Here is an 18,933-nt window from a genome sequence, read left to right as displayed (position 1 = left end):
AGAGGGAAAGGGAAGAAGGTGAAGGAGACATTATCTCGCCGAGCCGTGGATTGACAACAACGAAGGTGTGGGGGACGTTCAAGTTTCGGTCGTTGCTCATTCGAGCGTTTGGGGAGAATAGTCCCACCGCCGAACGAGGCTCAAAAAGAAATGGTGAGAAATGCGGTTTCTCAACATTTTTAAGGGAGGATGCCCCGTACATAGACGCTAAGATTGTTAGTTGGCTGATCGATCACGTGGATCCAACCACTTCTCGGCTGGAGATATTTGGAAGAACAATCCAACTATCCGCCAAGCTGTTTGAGGATGTCATGGGAATCCGGGATGGCGGAGAACCCGTGGCAACCGAAAGTGAGCGTGACCTGGTTGAGTTTGACGTCCTCTTCAAGGCCAAGGACTATAGGTATTCCCTGACTTTGCTGGAGAATGAGCTCGTGGAAACCGGCGACGGTGACTACCCGTTTCTCATTAAGTTTCTCCTTGTCCGTATTGGAACCGTGTTGCCGCCGAAGAATGGTACCGAGGTCGCACTAGCTACATGCATTCTTTAGTTGACATAAGGTCAATTAAGAAGAAGAATTGGGCGGCTATGGGATATCGATATCTAATGAGCTCTCTACACCGGTACAAGACGAAGAACACCAAAAATGTCTCCGGTTGCACGATATTTTTACAGGTAAGTTTTCGAATTATTGTGATGGTAGTAATTTTATTCTCTCGTGTCTTCTTTGTGGTAATATATGTATGCACTTTTGTTTGGTGGCGGCTTGTATATTTGACGCACGTAGGCGGGACTGCTACTCACGTGGACCGAACTGTGGCTCCAATTGACTTTTGGACCACAAAACACTGCAAGTCAGTGTACAAGTGGATTCGAGACCAGGGTGGTCACACAAGTGGAAAGGTACATTTAGTACTTCAATTTTCTAATGCGTTAGAATTTTATTTGAGAGATATGCTAACTAGTTTTTTTGGTGTACTAAGCAGGTGAAGTTGACTAACACGTATGTGTTCTTGCCAAGTTTTGAATCCGTCAGTTGGGCAACCCACAAATGACGCAATATACAAAGCCGTGTGTGAGTTGAAAGATGAGGTCTTCGGCTTGATTTGAAGGTGAGCAGCGCAAAAGAGTCATTGCGAAGGTAGTCTCCACTTACCTTGGGAAGGGGACTATGAAAGAAGTGTTGGAGATACCTGAGACGAGCAAAGTTCAGCGCTCGCTTTCGTTCAACGGGGAGACCGAGAAGAAGGATGACGTACCGTGTCGAGGAAAAGGATGGTGAAGGGACGAAGGATGACGTGGTTGTCGAGGAAAAGGATGGTGAAGGGACGAAGGATCAATTGGAAGAGGATGTTGATGATGTAGAGAGTGTCCCTTCACTTAATCTATCAGAAGAGAAGGTCGTTGTTCCAACTAAGGTGGTTGTTTCTGATGATTCGTTTGAGGTTATGAACTTTTGGGGAGAAGATCTCCCCGCTATTGTAAAAGAGGAAGTTGAGCAGGCAGTGAAGGATGATTTTGATGATGCTGCGTTCGAAAGATTCAAAGAATCTGGAGGGAAGGTGATTGGTCCGTTCACTGTGAAGAAGGGTTACTCAAATCAACAGTACGAGTTGTTCCGTTACATTTTCTCTAGCGCCAATGATCCGAGGTAATCTCATGTGTCATGATTACTGTGTACGTAGTTGATATTAGTACATTCGTTTCGTTGTTGATTATTTGTTTGGTATTTCAGTGAAGTGTTAGCCCATTTTGGGAAGGTTGAGGTCGAGCGGATGTATTTCAAATGCATGAAACCGGAGACCGATATATCACACAGTGTACGTAGAAGTTGGCATTTGGGTGCTTTGAAATTTTTAGTTCATTATTTTAGTTAATGCCATTTACAAATTGTATGAATGACAACATAACGGATATTGTTTGTGTAAATGTCAGCTCATTGATTGCTTTGCTCAAATCATGAATTTTCGAGAGAAGAAGCGCAACGGCATTGGAAGTAAGAGAACTTGGTTTATGCCCACCAGAATTTCGGTATGAAATTTGATATTTAAAAGTGGACATGAATCTTTTGTATTTGTCTTGTAAACTCTGTTAAATCTATGTTTTTATTTAAAATGTAATCTATTATGTGTGCTTATTGTGCAGAGCAAGTTACTTGGAAGATCGATGACTGTGGAGAGGATGGCGAAGCAGCAAGAGTGGTCCACTCTTTATTACGATGCAGATTTGAGTTTATGTCACACTGTAATTTGCATTTTCTTGAAACTTTCGTGTTGAATCAAATGTGTGTAGTTCAATTTTCCGATGACGTTGTTTGTTTTACTTTGTCGCAGATGGTGGTACCCCTACTGGATACCGAGAGTGCTCCGCACTGGTTTGCGGCGAATGTGAGCATGGTTAATACAACAGTGGAAATTAGGGACTCGTTGTCTTCTGCAATGCATAAGAGGTCACGTCGGAGCACACTGCGTAGAGATGGTATGCACGTGTGTACACGGTTTGCCGTTTTATTAGTGTAATTGCACTAATCTCAACGGTGATTGTTTTAATTTTTTTGCAGCTCCAGACTTTGGACCAATTGTTTGCCCCTGTCAAGCCAGGAGACCTGAATTTCAGCGAGTTTGTAATTATTTCTTCAAGCAAGGACTACCCACAACAACAAAATGGCCACGATTGTGGAATGTTTGTAATGAAGTACATGGAATCACTGTTCGAGGAAAATGAAATATTGGAAGAGGTAATGTAATGTTCATTTCTTTAGTTTAAGTTTTCATCCAGTTAACTAACTGTTTATATTGTGAAAATTGAGTTGTCAATCTATTTTTTGATGGATTTGTTTCTATGGATTTGGTTGTCATGTGTATTACTGAATTGGTTTCCTAATGTACACTGCAGTTTGATCCTATTGAAGCGAGATCGGATTGTGTTGGGAAAATTGTCACCCACGAGAGTAACAAGGCTAAACATCTTTGTGATGGAGGGAGTTAAGAAGCAATTTGGATTGAGCAAAACCAAAGTTCTTCCATCTACATCTACAACTATACCATTACGTAGTCCATCAAGGTCTCCTCGAGACCCCGATTCAAGACGGCCGAAGGCCAGGTCCGAAAACATGTGGACTGGCAAGAGCAAGTCCCCGAAAACACGTCATTCTAAAAGGCTGGCCATAAGTAACAAGTAGTATATTACAATGGTTAGAAAAGTTACTTTATTTATATATTTACTATGTTCAGTACAATGGTTACAAAAGTTAGGTTTTAGGTCGTAAATTATATTTAGTCAGTCATGTTATATACTTGCATCATACTACTGTTAGGTGATTTGGAATTGCACTAATGTTGGTGATTTTATAATTTACTATAGGGTAAGACTTGTGGTAGTTTTTAGAATTTGGTGGAACTGATTATTATTATTGTATGGTCATTATTACTATTATTGTGAATATTATTTCGGTTGTTATACTTTGCCATTACTATTAGGTTTTGGATTTTTTTTTACCATAACAATATGTGAAGTACATTATTCTGAAAATGAAACTAACCAATTTTACATTCCTTTTCGCACTATCTGTTTTAGTCCAATGATGTCCATAGCCAAAATAATAATAATACTTATACTTATGTACTTTCCCATTATTATTGTGAATATTATTACTGTTGTTATATTTTGCCAGTACTATTAGGTTTTGGATAGTGAAGTACATTATTTAAAAAATGAAATTGACCAATTTTACTCCAATTATGTCCAAAATAATAAAAATACCTACAATCAACAACGAAGGCATTAATTCTGGCCTTGGACATAAATTTGGATCAAAAAGAGTAAGTACAGTACAGTTATGAGAAATAATAACTTTGTCACACAATTTCCTTTGTAACAATTTTACCACTTCTAAATAATGTAATTAAAGGCTATAAAAAAAAAACTGTTTTCCAAAAATGCAGTGTATTGAACATCAACCTTTACAACAATTATATGGATACCTCCAACATATTAAAAATTAAAAACAATGGTACCAATCTATTCAACATTAAACACATAGTTAAAGTACTGTACAGTAATGAGACATAATAACTCTGGCGTTCACCATTTCTAAATAATGCAATTAAAAGCTACCAAAATAAATAAAGGTTAGTGTTTTTCAAAAATGCAATGTATTGAACATCAACGTTTGAAAATGGTAGCAATCTATTAAACATTAAACTTTGAAAAAAAAAGTTGAAGTATTTTTAAAATGCAAATTAGTGAAACACAACAATATTGACTAAGTTATTATGACACTTTTTGGATTATATTGTGAAAATTACCGATATTTATCTTTAAATCCTAGTATTTCACACTAGATTAATTACTGTACTACGCACATATTGACATTCACAATCAATGACGAAATAGTAATTAAGAAATTTTTAATAGAACCAACTTAAATGCCTACCTTTCCTTTGAATAACGTCCTTAAAAAACATAAAATAAACATCATACCACATACAATATCTCTAACGAAATAAAAGTTGGCAAATGATGAAGAGGCAAATTAATATAATGAAATATAATTTTTTAATAATGTTTTCATGGTGCATCTTCTCTTTCTCCAAACTCCTTACTTGGTTTCGCAAACCGAGAGTAGTGTCTGCAGGTTTTTTAGGATGAGCTTGATCGATCCAACAAAAGTAATCACATCCTCGACTTTCGTTGTTCTCCTGAATTTAAAATAAGTACATCACCATATTTACAAAGCCTAGTTTAAAATATTATTAAGGCGTTCGAAGTCTTACATAGTGCGGACATCCAAAGAAGCGACGACCCGGATTTGCTCTACTGCTAGAAGTCCAAACATAAGCTAGATCACCACAGTAGCAATGGGGGTGTCCCCCAAGTGAATTTTTCCATGAAGGGAAATCCCTCTCGAACCCGTAGGGGTCCTCTCCAGAACCAGCCACCATGTTTTTTTTTTTAACAAACCAAATTAGGGTGTTAGTGAGGCTTGAAAAGGAGTGTTTCCGTTGACCTTATGGTGGAAATAGGTTGTGAAAATAAATTTAGGGGGGAAACCGAATTTCTTTGAAAACGTTAGAAAGTATATTAAAATTGGGGAGCATATTTCGTGCTTCCTCTCAAATATTTGCTTCAAAGTCTTTGGTGCACTATACTTATATACAAAAAAGTAGTGTCAATCAATCACAAGCAGTCCAATCAAATTAAAATAATATTTTATGTTAACTCTATGAACAGTTAAAAGTACAACACATAAATATTTCTCCCCACATGAATAAACCACATATACAGCCGGTTTAGTTTGGTTTAATGGAATTGTATGAACTTTCTTATATTTTAATTTTATGTTATGTCCAAATTTTGTTATGGTTTGGTTCAGTTTGTACGTGTAAGAAATTAGTAGTTTGTATTGGAATTCTAATTTCCAATAATCAGTTGACATGTGTAGGATGTATTACCTTCTTTAATAAAATAAAAAATACTTATTTAAATGTACAAACCTTTGAAGTCAATATGAATGAAAATAATGTGTGTCATTTAAATATACATTTTGAATTTTGACTGGGTTAATATCAATGAAACTTAATTTTTGTCTTATGTTAATAGAATCTCCTACAGTACATATGATGTGACATATAACTATGTAAAACTCAGCCAAGTACGTTTTTACAATAAAATAATAATTTCAACACTTAAAGTAAACAACAAATCCTTCAAAACCCTAAAAAACGATTTTAAATAAATGAGGAAGACCTTTTTTGTATTTTAAAATAATAAACATTTTAATAATATTTTCCCATCAATCCATATACGGTCAAATCAGTAGGTTGTACATGAGGAAGCAATTTGACCTAACACTGTAAAAAACGCTGACATTCGCCTCCCGCATATCTTTTCTTCAAGAGTCTGGCGCACCGTTGTGTCAAATATTATAACACTCATTCCTCGGTCGCCTTGTCCACTCGGGAGGTTAAGGTTCGGTAGGATGATATATTTGGGTGGCCGTTTTGGAAGTAGTTCCCGCCACCCTAGTCCACCCATCCCAAACCTTCGTCAACATTTCCTGAATACACATGTACCACATACATAAAATTTTTAAGAAACAATTTGTAATAATATAATATTGAAATAAATAGACATAAAGAGTTGAGTTATTACCAAAATTTGTTATGAGATGATTTATTGAATTGCTGAAATTCCCTTGATGCACCTACAACACACGGTTGCAGTGCATACCAATCCTTCTGTTTACACATCTTCACTTTGGTGCAACAACAATACATAATTTATTTTTTTAATATATTATACACACGTCTACATATAGGGAGTGAGTTTTCTAGGAAAGAAAACAATACTAAATTGAGAGGTGAAGGAGTAAGGAGAGGTAGAGGGGTATATATAGTACTTGTGGATGTGATTGTTGAGTGTAGTCTTCACAAAAATTTAAAAATAATAATTAATAATATAACCCTAGGTACGGCTACAAATAACCTAAAGCTATTTATTTGACTTTTTCAATCCCTTGAAAAACGTAGTATCAACAAACCCAACCCCCTACTAACTTTTCCTTGGAAGACGTAATTGGAACCAATATGCATGCTCGGTGACAACATTGAATTGGTTCACTGTGCTAAACAAAAATTATGTATTTAAATAAGGTAAATGTTGCTCCCATTGTTATCACATGTAGCAACAAATATCCTAATATTATGTCCAAATAAACATGTGTGGCCAAATGAATAAGAAATTAAATTAGGATGTTTACTAATAATGTAATGAAAACTCAATATTTATTTAAATACGATTTTAATATTTCATTAAAATATTATTCGTTGGAGTAAATATTGCAATAATTTTTGTAAGATTACATTAACATATCAATCGTTGGAATCAAGATTACAATAATTTTTTGAATACTATATAAATATAGATATTTAATAACAAAACTGTTTAATGTTATGAATACAATAGTAGTTTAAGAGAAGAAGTGACTCTAGTAATAAAATCAGGAGAATAGTGAATCCGGTAGGCTTCATGATGAACTGAGTACACACTCAGCCCAAACAACCTAAATTCATAGTGCGACTTCTCCCATACTGCATCGGTGTCACTCTGTACAACCCTAGGTGAAACTTGATTCGGTGAGTTCGTTAGAAGAGGAGTGACTCCGGTACCCAACAGCAAACTTCACTACATACTGTGTCACCGCGCATGTAAACACCGCGAGTGACAACGTCAGTACTACGAATGGTTGACTGTCGCGTCGTACAACCCTAGCTCGAACTAGATGCAGTGAGTTTTTTAGGAGGATAGTGACTCCGGTACACCAAAGCTAACTTGACTACATACTGTGTGTCACCTTAACCAAAAAACACCGAATCCAGTTCGCTTTGGGGTACCGGAATCACTACTCTCCCAACGAACTAACCGAATCCAGTTCGACCTCGGGTTGCACTGAGTGACACTCAACCATTCGTACTACTGACATTGTGACTTGCGGTGTTTACGGGCCCGGTGACACACAATATGTAGTCCAGTTCGCTTTGGGGTACCGAATCACTACTCTCCCAACGAACTAACCGAATCCGGTTCGACCTCGGGTTGCACTGAGTGACACTCAACCATTCGTACTACTGACATTGTGACTTGCGGTGTTTACGGGCCCGGTGACACACAATATGTAGTCCAGTTCGCTTTGGGGTACCGGAATCACTACTCTCCCAATGAACTAACCGAATCCAGTTCGACCTCGGGTTGCACTGAGTGACACTCAACCATTCGTACTACTGACATTGTGACTTGCGGTGTTTACGGGCCCGGTGACACACAATATGTAGTCCAGTTCGCTTTGGGGTACCGGAATCACTACTCTCCCAACGAACTAACCGAATCCAGTTCGACCTCGGGTTGCACTGAGTGACACTCAACCATTCGTACTACTGACATTGTGACTTGCGGTGTTTACGGGCCCGGTGACACACAATATGTAGTCCAGTTCGCTTTGGGGTACGGAATCACTACTCTCCCAACGAACTAACCGAATCCAGTTCGACCCTCGGGTTGCACTGAGTGACACTCAACCATTCGTACTACTGACATTGTGACTTGCGGTGTTTACGGGCCCGGTGACACACAATATGTAGTCCAGTTCGCTTTGGGGTACCGGAATCACTACTCTCCCAACGAACTAACCGAATCCAGTTCGACCTCGGGTTGCACTGAGTGACACTCAACCATTCGTACTACTGACATTGTGACTTGCGGTGTTTACGGGCCCGGTGACACACAATATGTAGTCCAGTTCGCTTTGGGGTACCGGAATCACTACTCTCCCAAAGAACTAACCGAATCCAGTTCGACCTCGGGTTGCACTGAGTGACACTCAACCATTCGTACTACTGACATTGTGACTTGCGGTGTTTACGGGCCCGGTGACACACAATATGTAGTCCCGATTCGCTTTGGGGTACGGAATCACTACTCTCCCAACGAACTAACCGAATCCGATTCGACCTCGGGTTGCACTGAGTGACACTCAACCATTCGTACTACTGACATTGTGACTTGCGGTGTTTACGGGCCCGGTGACACACAATATGTAGTCCAGTTCGCTTTGGGGTACCGGAATCACTACTCTCCCAACGAACTAACCGAATCTAGTTCGACCTCGGGTTGCACTGAGTGACACTCAACCATTCGTACTACTGACATTGTGACTTGCGGTGTTTACAGGCCCGGTGACACACAATATGTAGTCCAGTTCGCTTTGGGGTACCGGAATCACTACTCTCCCAATGAACTAACCGAATCCAGTTCGACCTCGGGTTGCACTGAGTGACACTCAACCATTCGTACTACTGACATTGTGACTTGCGGTGTTTACGGGCCCGGTGACACACAATATGTAGTCCAGTTCGCTTTGGGGTACCGGAATCACTACTCTCCCAACGAACTAACCGAATCCAGTTCGACCTCGGGTTGCACTGAGTGACACTCAACCATTCGTACTACTGACATTGTGACTTGCGGTGTTTACGGGCCCGGTGACACACAATATGTAGTCCGATTCGCTTTGGGGTACGGAATCACTACTCTCCCAACGAACTAACCGAATCCAGTTCGACCTCGGGTTGCACTGAGTGACACTCAACCATTCGTACTACTGACATTGTGACTTGCGGTGTTTACGGGCCCGGTGACACACAATATGTAGTCCAGTTCGCTTTGGGGTACCGAATCACTACTCTCCCAACGAACTAACCGAATCCAGTTCGACCTCGGGTTGCACTGAGTGACACTCAACCATTCGTACTACTGACATTGTGACTTGCGGTGTTTACGGGCCCGGTGACACACAATATGTAGTCCAGTTCGCTTTGGGGTACCGGAATCACTACTCTCCCAACGAACTAACCGAATCCAGTTCGACCTCGGGTTGCACTGAGTGACACTCAACCATTCGTACTACTGACATTGTGACTTGCGGTGTTTACGGGCCCGGTGACACACAATATGTAGTCCAGTTCGCTTTGGGGTACCGGAATCACTACTCTCCCAACGAACTAACCGAATCCAGTTCGACCTCGGGTTGCACTGAGTGACACTCAACCATGATACGCGGGAGGCAAATGTCAGCGTTTTTACATTTTTAGGTAAAATTATTATTTTATTATAAAACCGTACTTGGGTGAGTTTTAAATATATATGTCACATCATATGTACTGTAGGAGTTTTTATTAACAAAAGACAAAAATTAATCCATTTTGTTGGGTTAATCCAAATGTTAATCCATTAGTTGGTTGTTCACTTTTATTATTTGAAAATTGTAATGTTGAATACTTTATTGTAATCAAGAAGTGAGAAATTGTAATGTGGTTACTACAAATTAATTAGCATATATAAACGATTTCGTTATTCTAATAACGTATTTCTACGTATGTCTTTCCAACCCTAAAATCAATTTTCAACAGTCACAGAAATAAATTATATGAAAATATGTTTGGAACGTATTTCAATGTACGTCAGAAGCTGGATCTCCCATATCTCGATAAGTTCAAGTTTGAAAATAACGTACATCAATATACGTGCAGAGTACCTTAAATCGAAAATACAGTACGGTGCAATTATGTTTACTCAATATTTGAATTTAATGAGATAATAAGATTTTTTTTTCAAATGTAAACTATAATTTCGAACATATTTATTCGTACATTACTTATTTTAATACATTTTGAACCATTTCCTATTTAGGACCACGTTTTTAAGTTGTTGGGAATTATTTAAAAATTGTCCAAATATTGTAATCTTCTTAACCAAGTATGGACTATTTCCTCTTTAATTTGTAGATACTAACTAAAAAAATCAATAGTTGTCTTATCAATATTTAATTTTCTGTGTACGTCCCACAGTGTACTCACTGACGTTAAATGGAGTATTTCCTACACTTTAAATAACGTACGTCAGCGATTTCACAGTGTAACATCAAATCAAACTGACTACATTCTGACATGCAGATCTCATGGGATTCCCTGATTTGAGTTAATTAATATACTATTTCAAAACACGAAACCTACCAGTAATTACTTAAGGAGATTTAATATTTGTTGGGCTCTAATATACTAATATGACATTTTTCTTATTAAAATTTGGACAAATCAATTAGGTCAGATTTAATAAATTATGATAGTAGTACCAACAACGATTATGATGTCAAATTTTAATAAATTATTTACGACTGAAATGAGTAGATGTCACATCACCTTTTTAAATTTCACCATTTAAACCATGTACTTATTATTACCATAACATTTAAATATTTAGGTGACAAAGTATTCATTAAATAATTACTCCTTCTGTGGGATCCGACCAAAATATTAAAAAAAAAGTCATACATGTCACGTGAATTCTTCGAGTATTGTGCCAAATATTATAAAAAAAAACTTGTTTTTATTATTTATTATAATTGTAGGGAATGTTCTATTCTATGTACCTTATATTTTGATCTCTATAAATAGACAAACATCCTACATATAGTTACTTTATTTGTAATAAAATAATTAGGATTAATACAATTAAGAGCACCATGATTTGATATCAATATATTATAACATTTATTGTTAATACATATAATACAGTTTCATTTTTTTTTCTTTTTCTGAAAATTAATTTTATAATTCTAAATTTTAATGCATATGGTGCATGGGACCTCACATTTGATCTTTATGTTCAATTAATATTGATTTTTTTTTTATATATAATATTTTATTTAGAAACATTTTGTGTTCTTATTTAAATTTAGGCTAGTAAATTTAAATTAATACAACATTTAACAAAAAAGAAGGCAAATACTCATTTTGACAAATTATTTAGATGGTGTTTTGGCACTATAATTAAAAAATAAATTTTATTCTTAACAACTGAATTTTTTTTTTAATAATGCCTACAATTATAAGTGTTTGACAATATTTTCAGAAGATTTTTTTTTTAAAAAAAATAAAATAAAAAAAATATAAAATTTTAAGAACACCAAAAAGTTATTTGTCGGAGTTTAATTTCATCAATTTTTTTTTTCCAAATTACTTTATCTCATTATTATTGAAAAAACTTTTAAAATGCATTTCTTTTTTATGAATATATTTATTAATTTTTTTATTGAAGTTTATTTTCTAAGAAAAAAAGAAAGAATAAATAAATAATTTCTGTTTTTACAAAATTACATCAAACAAATATTTTTTAATTTTTGAAAACTTCAAAGTATGTTTTATATTATCATTATTTTAAACAATTTTAAAAAAAAATAAAAACAAAACCAGAAAAATTCAGAGTGACTCTTCTTATTATTTAAGATTTGAAAACAATTTTATGTTTTTATAAACTCAAAAGGTGGGTCTACATACAAATTCTTGATTTAGTTAAATATTTTCAAAAACAAAATCTGGGTATTATTTTGAATTTTAGATTGAAAAATAAAAACACTATTTTTCATGTTTCAAACCGTGTACTTATTACTTAAAGATGGTGATGTGACATTTTTATACGGCTGTAATAAATCAATTCACATCATTCATTATGTCTTCCATCTGTACTAATACTTAAAAGCATTTTATTTTTACTTTAATTCTGGAAATTATTATTTAAATCATAAAACCGTACGTAATTTTGTTTTTAATATAAACATGTCACATCACTTAGTACTTTCCCGATATTGCTTAGATTTTGTTTGTGGGATTTGATTCACCTTCTCCTTCTATTAAAATTGGTTAACTAATAAATGGGTAAATATTACCATTGTCAAAATTTATTAACTATGAAATGGTTAAATTCGGAAAAAGAAAACCAATATTATTACATCAACCCAATCACGTGTACATCAACCCACCAACCCACTATATAAGTAAAGTTTATGTCTATTCACTAAGCATTTTTATCAAACCCCGTTTTACTGTTACCTACATCAAATGGACCCTTACCAAAACTTCAACCCTTTTGAAACAAGTCCTCAAAAATCCCCACCGCATCCTTTTTCTTCCACAAGACACGTAGGTACACCGTCACGGAGTCCAAGACTCCGTTCAGCGTCCATCTCAGGATGTCCTAGCCGTGCAAGGCTCGAGTACGTTCTCCACGAACACGAAAAAATTATAAAGAAGGCTCATTTACGAGCCACGGAGGCCAAGCAAGAGTCATACAAACTTGCGGAACATCTGTACCATTCAGCCCACGCCATGCAAGAAGCCAACAGTTCAAGAGAAAAATTAGAGGGTATCATGGATGACATTCTCGACTACACCGAGGTGTCCATTCCCCACTACCTACTTCATGTGAAACAAGAATCACCAAGCACTACTCCAAGAGAAAGCCCTTCACGACCAAAGTCCCCGTTCGTAGACAATAGCCCTCCGTCTCAAAGGAAGTTCCCTCGAGTTATAGAACTTGATTGAACATCCGTTCGGTTTCAGTCGTGGTATTTTTCATATATATATACCGTACTTTTGTTACAACTCATCTCATATGGTCGTTGAATCAACTTTTTGTTAGGCCATTTAATGAGATTGAAGCACTTCTATTATATATCTACTTGCTTGTAACTTTACTATATTATTTTCAGTTTTGTTGCTTTCTGTTTGCAGTTGTGATTTCACAATGATTCACTTCACTTTTACTTCCACAATTAATTAATGAGGAAAGTGACATTAATACTCCAAAATAAACCAAAGTACATATTTCATAACAAATACTGCTCGTACAACATTATAGCTTAAAATATAAAATAACATAACTTGGACACTAACACAGTGCATCATTTATCGTTTTTGGGAGAAGTATCCACTCCTCCTTTGTCTCCAACTTCTATATCATCTCCATTTCGGTCCTCACCTTTCTCGGTCGAATCTTTCACATTGTCTGTTCGGGTGATTTAATTGCACGAACATTCACCCTCATCAAACGGTGAGCAAACGGAATTAAGGATAGCCTCTTCATCATTATCATCATCGGAATCCCACATGCGGGGAAACTCATTAACACAAAGCAAAGTTCTCTAACTTTACGCGTGAAGCATTCTCCCGTCTCTCCATGTAGACATAAAGCGAGAAAAAGCTTCTATGAAAGATTCATAACGAATTATTTTTATGGACGCATCGAAGTAGTGTTTTTGCTTACGGCATCTTCGTACGTACTATAGATACCTTCATTTGGTCCATTGAAAATAACCCAAAGTGTGGACACGAACTCATACTTGATATATTGTAATGCTAATAACTAAGTTACAAATTAATTTCTCTATAAACTTGATGCTTTGGATTGGAAAACGTCTCAAGTGTCTTATATAAGTCGTGGAGAATAACCCTATAGTACGTTTTTTAGTTATTTGTACTCCATTGGGATGTACTCCATTGGGCAAATGTGATGTGTCAAAAGAGGGGTGCTTAAATCTGCGAATTACACAATTAAATACACGTGTAGGCGTACGTAGTATGGTCAAATGTCAACATTATTCATCAATGCCGTTTTTCCAAAAAACCTAATGTCCTACGCATCTTGTTCTAACGTACGACGATGGTTTAACTTATAAGAAGATGTAGGTGAAGGGCCCATTAATATCACCAACATAAATAAATCCCCAACATATATAAATCGGTAAAACTACCCATTCTACTAAAATAAGACATCACTTTAATACACGTGTACACGCATGGGGTTTTCATAATAGTCTTGCGTTATCTTTGTAAAGTACAGGAATGGTTGAATTCATTAAAAGATGTTGGTATAGGCCCATTAATATAAGCCCAATGGATTTAAATGTGAACAACTAACCATTTATTAAAATTTTCTTCTTTTCTTAACATATTTTTTTCCAAAAACAATAAAAGTACAATGTTTTATTTCGGACGTACGAATATGGTTCAACTCATTGAAAAACTTAGGTGAAGGCCCATTAACATAACCCCAATCTATTTAAATCCCACCACCAAACCTTTCAACTCAATAACATCAACCCTTCAAATTTTTCGTCAAATAACCTTATTTCACAATTACATGTGGAATGAAATTAAAACAATTTGTACTATTATACTGTTATGACGTACGAGAGGAGTTGAGTTCAGATTGTAATATTGAAGAGGCCCATTAATATCACCAATGACTTTAAATGTGATCACCAACTCCACACAACCCTATTATCTCAGCCTTCTATACTCACAAAATCTAATTTCAATCCCCTCACCACCCTCTACACCTTACTCCTCATCTACAATTCTTACAAATCAATAACAAGCCAACATGAATGACGAACACACTTATGAATGGGAAACCATCACAGCAGAGCTAAACATCATAAAACCAGTGAATGAGATTGAGATACAGGACGTGCTAGGCAAGAGTCTCGACAACCGGAAAAATGGGAAGCATTCTACGAAATGTATGCGAAACGGATGGGTTTCGGCACAAGGAAAGACGATGTACGACGTTCTCATGGGGTCATTGTAATGCGGAGGTGGGTTTGCTGTTCAGAGGGTTCGAAAAAAAATCGCATCACCGGACACACCAAGAAAAAAAAGACCTCATGATGTCACTAGAACCGGATGTCGAGCGGCATTGCGTATTTTACTCACACAACCGTCTAACACTTGGAAATGCAAAGAGTTCAGCACAATGCACAATCACGAGTTGGCTTCATCAAGTGAGGTACAATTTTTGAGATCATATAGAGTTGTCTCCAATGGGTTGCTTGCCCAAGTCAGGTCGATGAACTCCGTAGGAATTAAAACTGCCAACATAATGTCTCATGTTGCTTTGCAAAGTGGAGGTTACGAGAAAATGCCATGTCAACTTCGAGATGTGTACAACGGGGTTCTTGGTGCGAAGCGAGAAGAGAAGATAGAGACGGACTCGAAGGGGCTGCGGGATTTCTTGATTGTCTCGCGAGAGAAGGATCCTAATTTCTTCGTTGTCTATCGGGTTGACGACGAGAATCGCTTGGCTAACTTATGCAGGCGGATGGAAACTCACGCGTGGACTATGTAGCTTTTGGGGATGTACTAGGATTTGACACAACCTACATGACGAATGAGTACAATAAGCCCCTCACTTGTTCTCATTGGCGTCAACCACCATTTCAACACATGCATCTTCGGATTTGCTCTCCTCCTCCACGAGAAGCTTCCATCATATTCTTGGCTACTTCAAAAATTTCTAGAATGCCATGGAGATAAGAAGCCAAGTGTTGTAGTTACTGACCAAGATGAGGCCATGAAACATGCTATCGTTGAACACATGCCCGATGTTACACACCGTCTCTGCGCTTGACATCTCAATACAAATGCTTCGAAAAAGGTTAAAGATCCGATCTTCTTAAAAACATTTAAGGATCTCACGTACAACTACTACGAGGAGGAAGAATTTGAATCAAGATGGTTAGACGTCATCCAAACCCAACAACTAACAGATAATGAATGGTGTCAAACAACATTCGAGTCGAAGACAACAATGGGCGAGAAACGTATTTAAGGGGTTCATTCGTTGCGGGAATGAGAACCACACAACGTTGCGAATCCATCAACTCTGCTCTAAAAAAATTTTTAGAGACGAATTATTGCTTGCGTGAATTTGTACCAACCATAGATATGACAGTCTCAAAGCTCAGACACAACGAGACGCAAATGACTTCAAAAGTAGATGCACTCGACCTCACCCACCTAATCCTACATGCTTGACCACTTACTACAACCAATGTGCCGAATTCTACACAAGAACTATGTACCACAAGGTTGCTTTGAGCGGCTTGATTTAGAGAATAACTATTTTGTCCTAACTCGAGAGCGAAGGAGAGTGGCAGATATTCACCATTGGAAAGTTCCGGCATCCGGACGTCCAATACCGAGGTTCATTACTGTGAAGGCCGACGAGCACTACACTGTAGTTGCTTGCTCTATGAAAGTCAAGGGTACCCTTGTAGACATTTATGGGCTACAATGAAAAGATTAAACATGAGAAGAATACCTAATTCTCTTCTCATGAAGCGATGGAGCAAATCCGAAAAGATAAATCTCCACCTACATTTTAACCCGCCATGACAACCACAATGACACATTTACGAGATGGCTAGGTTTGGATCTCTCGGTTCAACGACTTATAACTTCACTTTCTATGCGGCGAAATCGAGAGGACTCGTACAACCGTGCAAAGGAAGAGCTTGAACGGCTAACTCTAATGTTCAAGGAAGAATTTGACTTGAATTCCAATCCGGAAGGAGAGACGCCACAACCTGGAAGATATCGTAGCAACCCCAACATTATTAAAGACCCCGAAGTTGTGAGAACAAAGGGTACGGGAAATACAAGGGAAGGACCAAACGGGAGCGAGATCCCAAGAAACTCAAGACATTGTCGCATTTGTCGCTCATCGGACCATGATTATCGACGGTGCCCAAATCGTCAACATAACACTTTGGATCTCGGGGCAACAACCTCCAAACAATCAACCGGCATACGACTCATTCAATGACCACTCCAACGCGTATTTCCCGGAACCGCCTTCCTCCACACAAGAGTCTTACTATGGTCATTCTTATAACTAGCTACTTTTAGCCATTGTTGTTTTAACGTTTATGACTCTACTTATTGCTTCAAAAATTCTACATTTATATACTTCTTGTTATGTTTGCTGTGTTTAAGGTAATTCTCTCATCTTCACCAAACCTCAAAATTATTATTGACGAACAACTAAATTATGCCTAGGAAAAAAAACTGAATCTTATAAGGTGAAAAAATATATTTTTCTGGTAATTTTTAATATACGAAATATTTACAATTACAAAATTACACCAACTAAAAACTCAATGTATAACAACAAATAATTTCATCACTAAAAAAAAAATTTCTAAACAATATACTACGAAACGTAAATGAACGTACTCGGTACGTGAAATTTTGTACTCGGTACGTGATATTATGTACACTAATTTTACTAAACATCACGCAGAAATAAGTAATGTACACAGTACTCTATATAATGTACTTAATTACCATCCCACATATACATATGATCTTATGAATGAAGGAAAATACCAAAATAGCCTTAATCCGACAACATGGACCCACTGCCTAAAGTATTTTCGTACCATCAACTGCCAGGAACAGTGAAGACTGATGTACCTTTTTGTACTCTAACTAACACAAACAGTACCATTTTGTACTTTTTCCGTACCTAATTATTTTATAATTAAAAAAATAAACTCCCAACCGGTAATCACACCTACAACAACCGGTTACCACTTACATTTCAAAAATTTAAAAACATTTAAAAGTACGGTGGGGCCCCCCTGCCGTACAACGGATTCCAATCCGTGTTTTGCATATATGGGCACAAAATCAGCTGTCCCTATATATATATATATATGAAAAAAAAAAAAAATTGTTTGCAAGTGGCTCCGTACTAGCCTACCACATATTTATCCTAATGGAAATGTAAAGTTAATTGGAGGATACCAACAACTGACTCAGTACTTGACGATGACTGAAATTGACTAATATAAGTCATCTTCTTCTTTCTTTTTTTTAGAGATAATGAGTCATCTTACTCTACCCAAAATAAAATTATATTGTTCAAATTGCATTCTAAGTTACAAATCGAAGTAGGTTTATTAAATTATTAATAAATAATAATTAAAACTTACTTATACAGTGATATATTTAGAGATATAATAATTTAAGAAAATTCTAGAATGCACCCTTTTAAAAGGGATACATACTCTTTATTTGTTTTACTATCCGAAATAATTTTTTAGTAAATTTTTTTTTCATGGTCATGTAAATTATAGTTATTTAAGACATCATGCAAAATTTGAAAAAAGTTTAACACGTCGAAAATTGTATTCAAGCAGTGTGTTGCACGCGTGACTATTTTATTTTACACGCGTGTAACATAGATTGTTTGAACATTGTTTGCTATATTGTGTAAATTATTCTGAATTTTTTAAAATTTTATAAAATATCTTAAATAGTCATAATGTACGTGAATATAAAAAATAAAAATAAATTTTAATAATCTTAAGGATGTGTATTTATTGATGCATGAGAAGTAAAAATAAATATGCTAATAGATGTTCAATAAAAAATAAAGAGAGAGAGAGAGAGAAAGAGTGAGATTTTGGTAATGCATTTGATGGAAAATAATAAGTTGATATAATTATTAGAGTAACCGATTAGAATGTTGGGCAACTTGGAAAGAGGTTAGAAAGAAAGGAAGAAAAAAACAATAATTTGACAACTAAAGAAGGAAACAGTCTTATTTTGAATTAAAGGAGACACTCTTTTAGCAGCTATTGGTGGTAGTGTGGACTAAAAAAGCAAAATACTATGTAAAGACCTTAGCATTAATGGAAAGAAAATATTATCTAATTACTTTGACACTTGTAACCAATCACAATTTTTCTAATT

The 18,933-nt window shown here is 36.4% G+C and overlaps 1 protein-coding gene across 1 annotated transcript; it reads left to right on the top strand.

The window, feature by feature from the left end:
• The first annotated feature begins 1,237 nt into the window (after positions 1-1,237).
• Positions 1,238-2,520, top strand: LOC115722844 (uncharacterized). Its single transcript, XM_061118244.1, has 5 exons — positions 1,238-1,652; positions 1,737-1,821; positions 1,937-2,032; positions 2,147-2,245; positions 2,335-2,520. Exons 1-5 carry the CDS (start codon positions 1,252-1,254, stop codon positions 2,518-2,520), a joined length of 867 nt encoding a protein of 288 aa, XP_060974227.1. The 5' UTR covers positions 1,238-1,251.
• Positions 2,521-18,933: the final 16,413 nt, after the last annotated feature.

This window comes from Cannabis sativa, chromosome 6, assembly GCF_029168945.1.
Source record: "Cannabis sativa cultivar Pink pepper isolate KNU-18-1 chromosome 6, ASM2916894v1, whole genome shotgun sequence".
Classification (NCBI taxonomy): domain Eukaryota; kingdom Viridiplantae; phylum Streptophyta; class Magnoliopsida; order Rosales; family Cannabaceae; genus Cannabis; species Cannabis sativa.
This window is presented reverse-complemented; position numbering and strand designations above follow the sequence as displayed.

What these genes read in the sequence shown, in the direction of transcription:
- LOC115722844 (XM_061118244.1), top strand. Translation starts at nt 1,252, where the DNA reads ATGACGTACCGTGTCGAGGAAAAGGATGGTGAAGGGACGAAGGATGAC. An exon ending in TCTAGCGCCAATGATCCGAG is followed by an intron (nt 1,653 to 1,736) that starts GTAATCTCATGT and finishes TTGGTATTTCAG; the next exon opens with TGAAGTGTTAGCCCATTTTG. An exon ending in AGACCGATATATCACACAGT is followed by an intron (nt 1,822 to 1,936) that starts GTACGTAGAAGT and finishes TGTAAATGTCAG; the next exon opens with CTCATTGATTGCTTTGCTCA.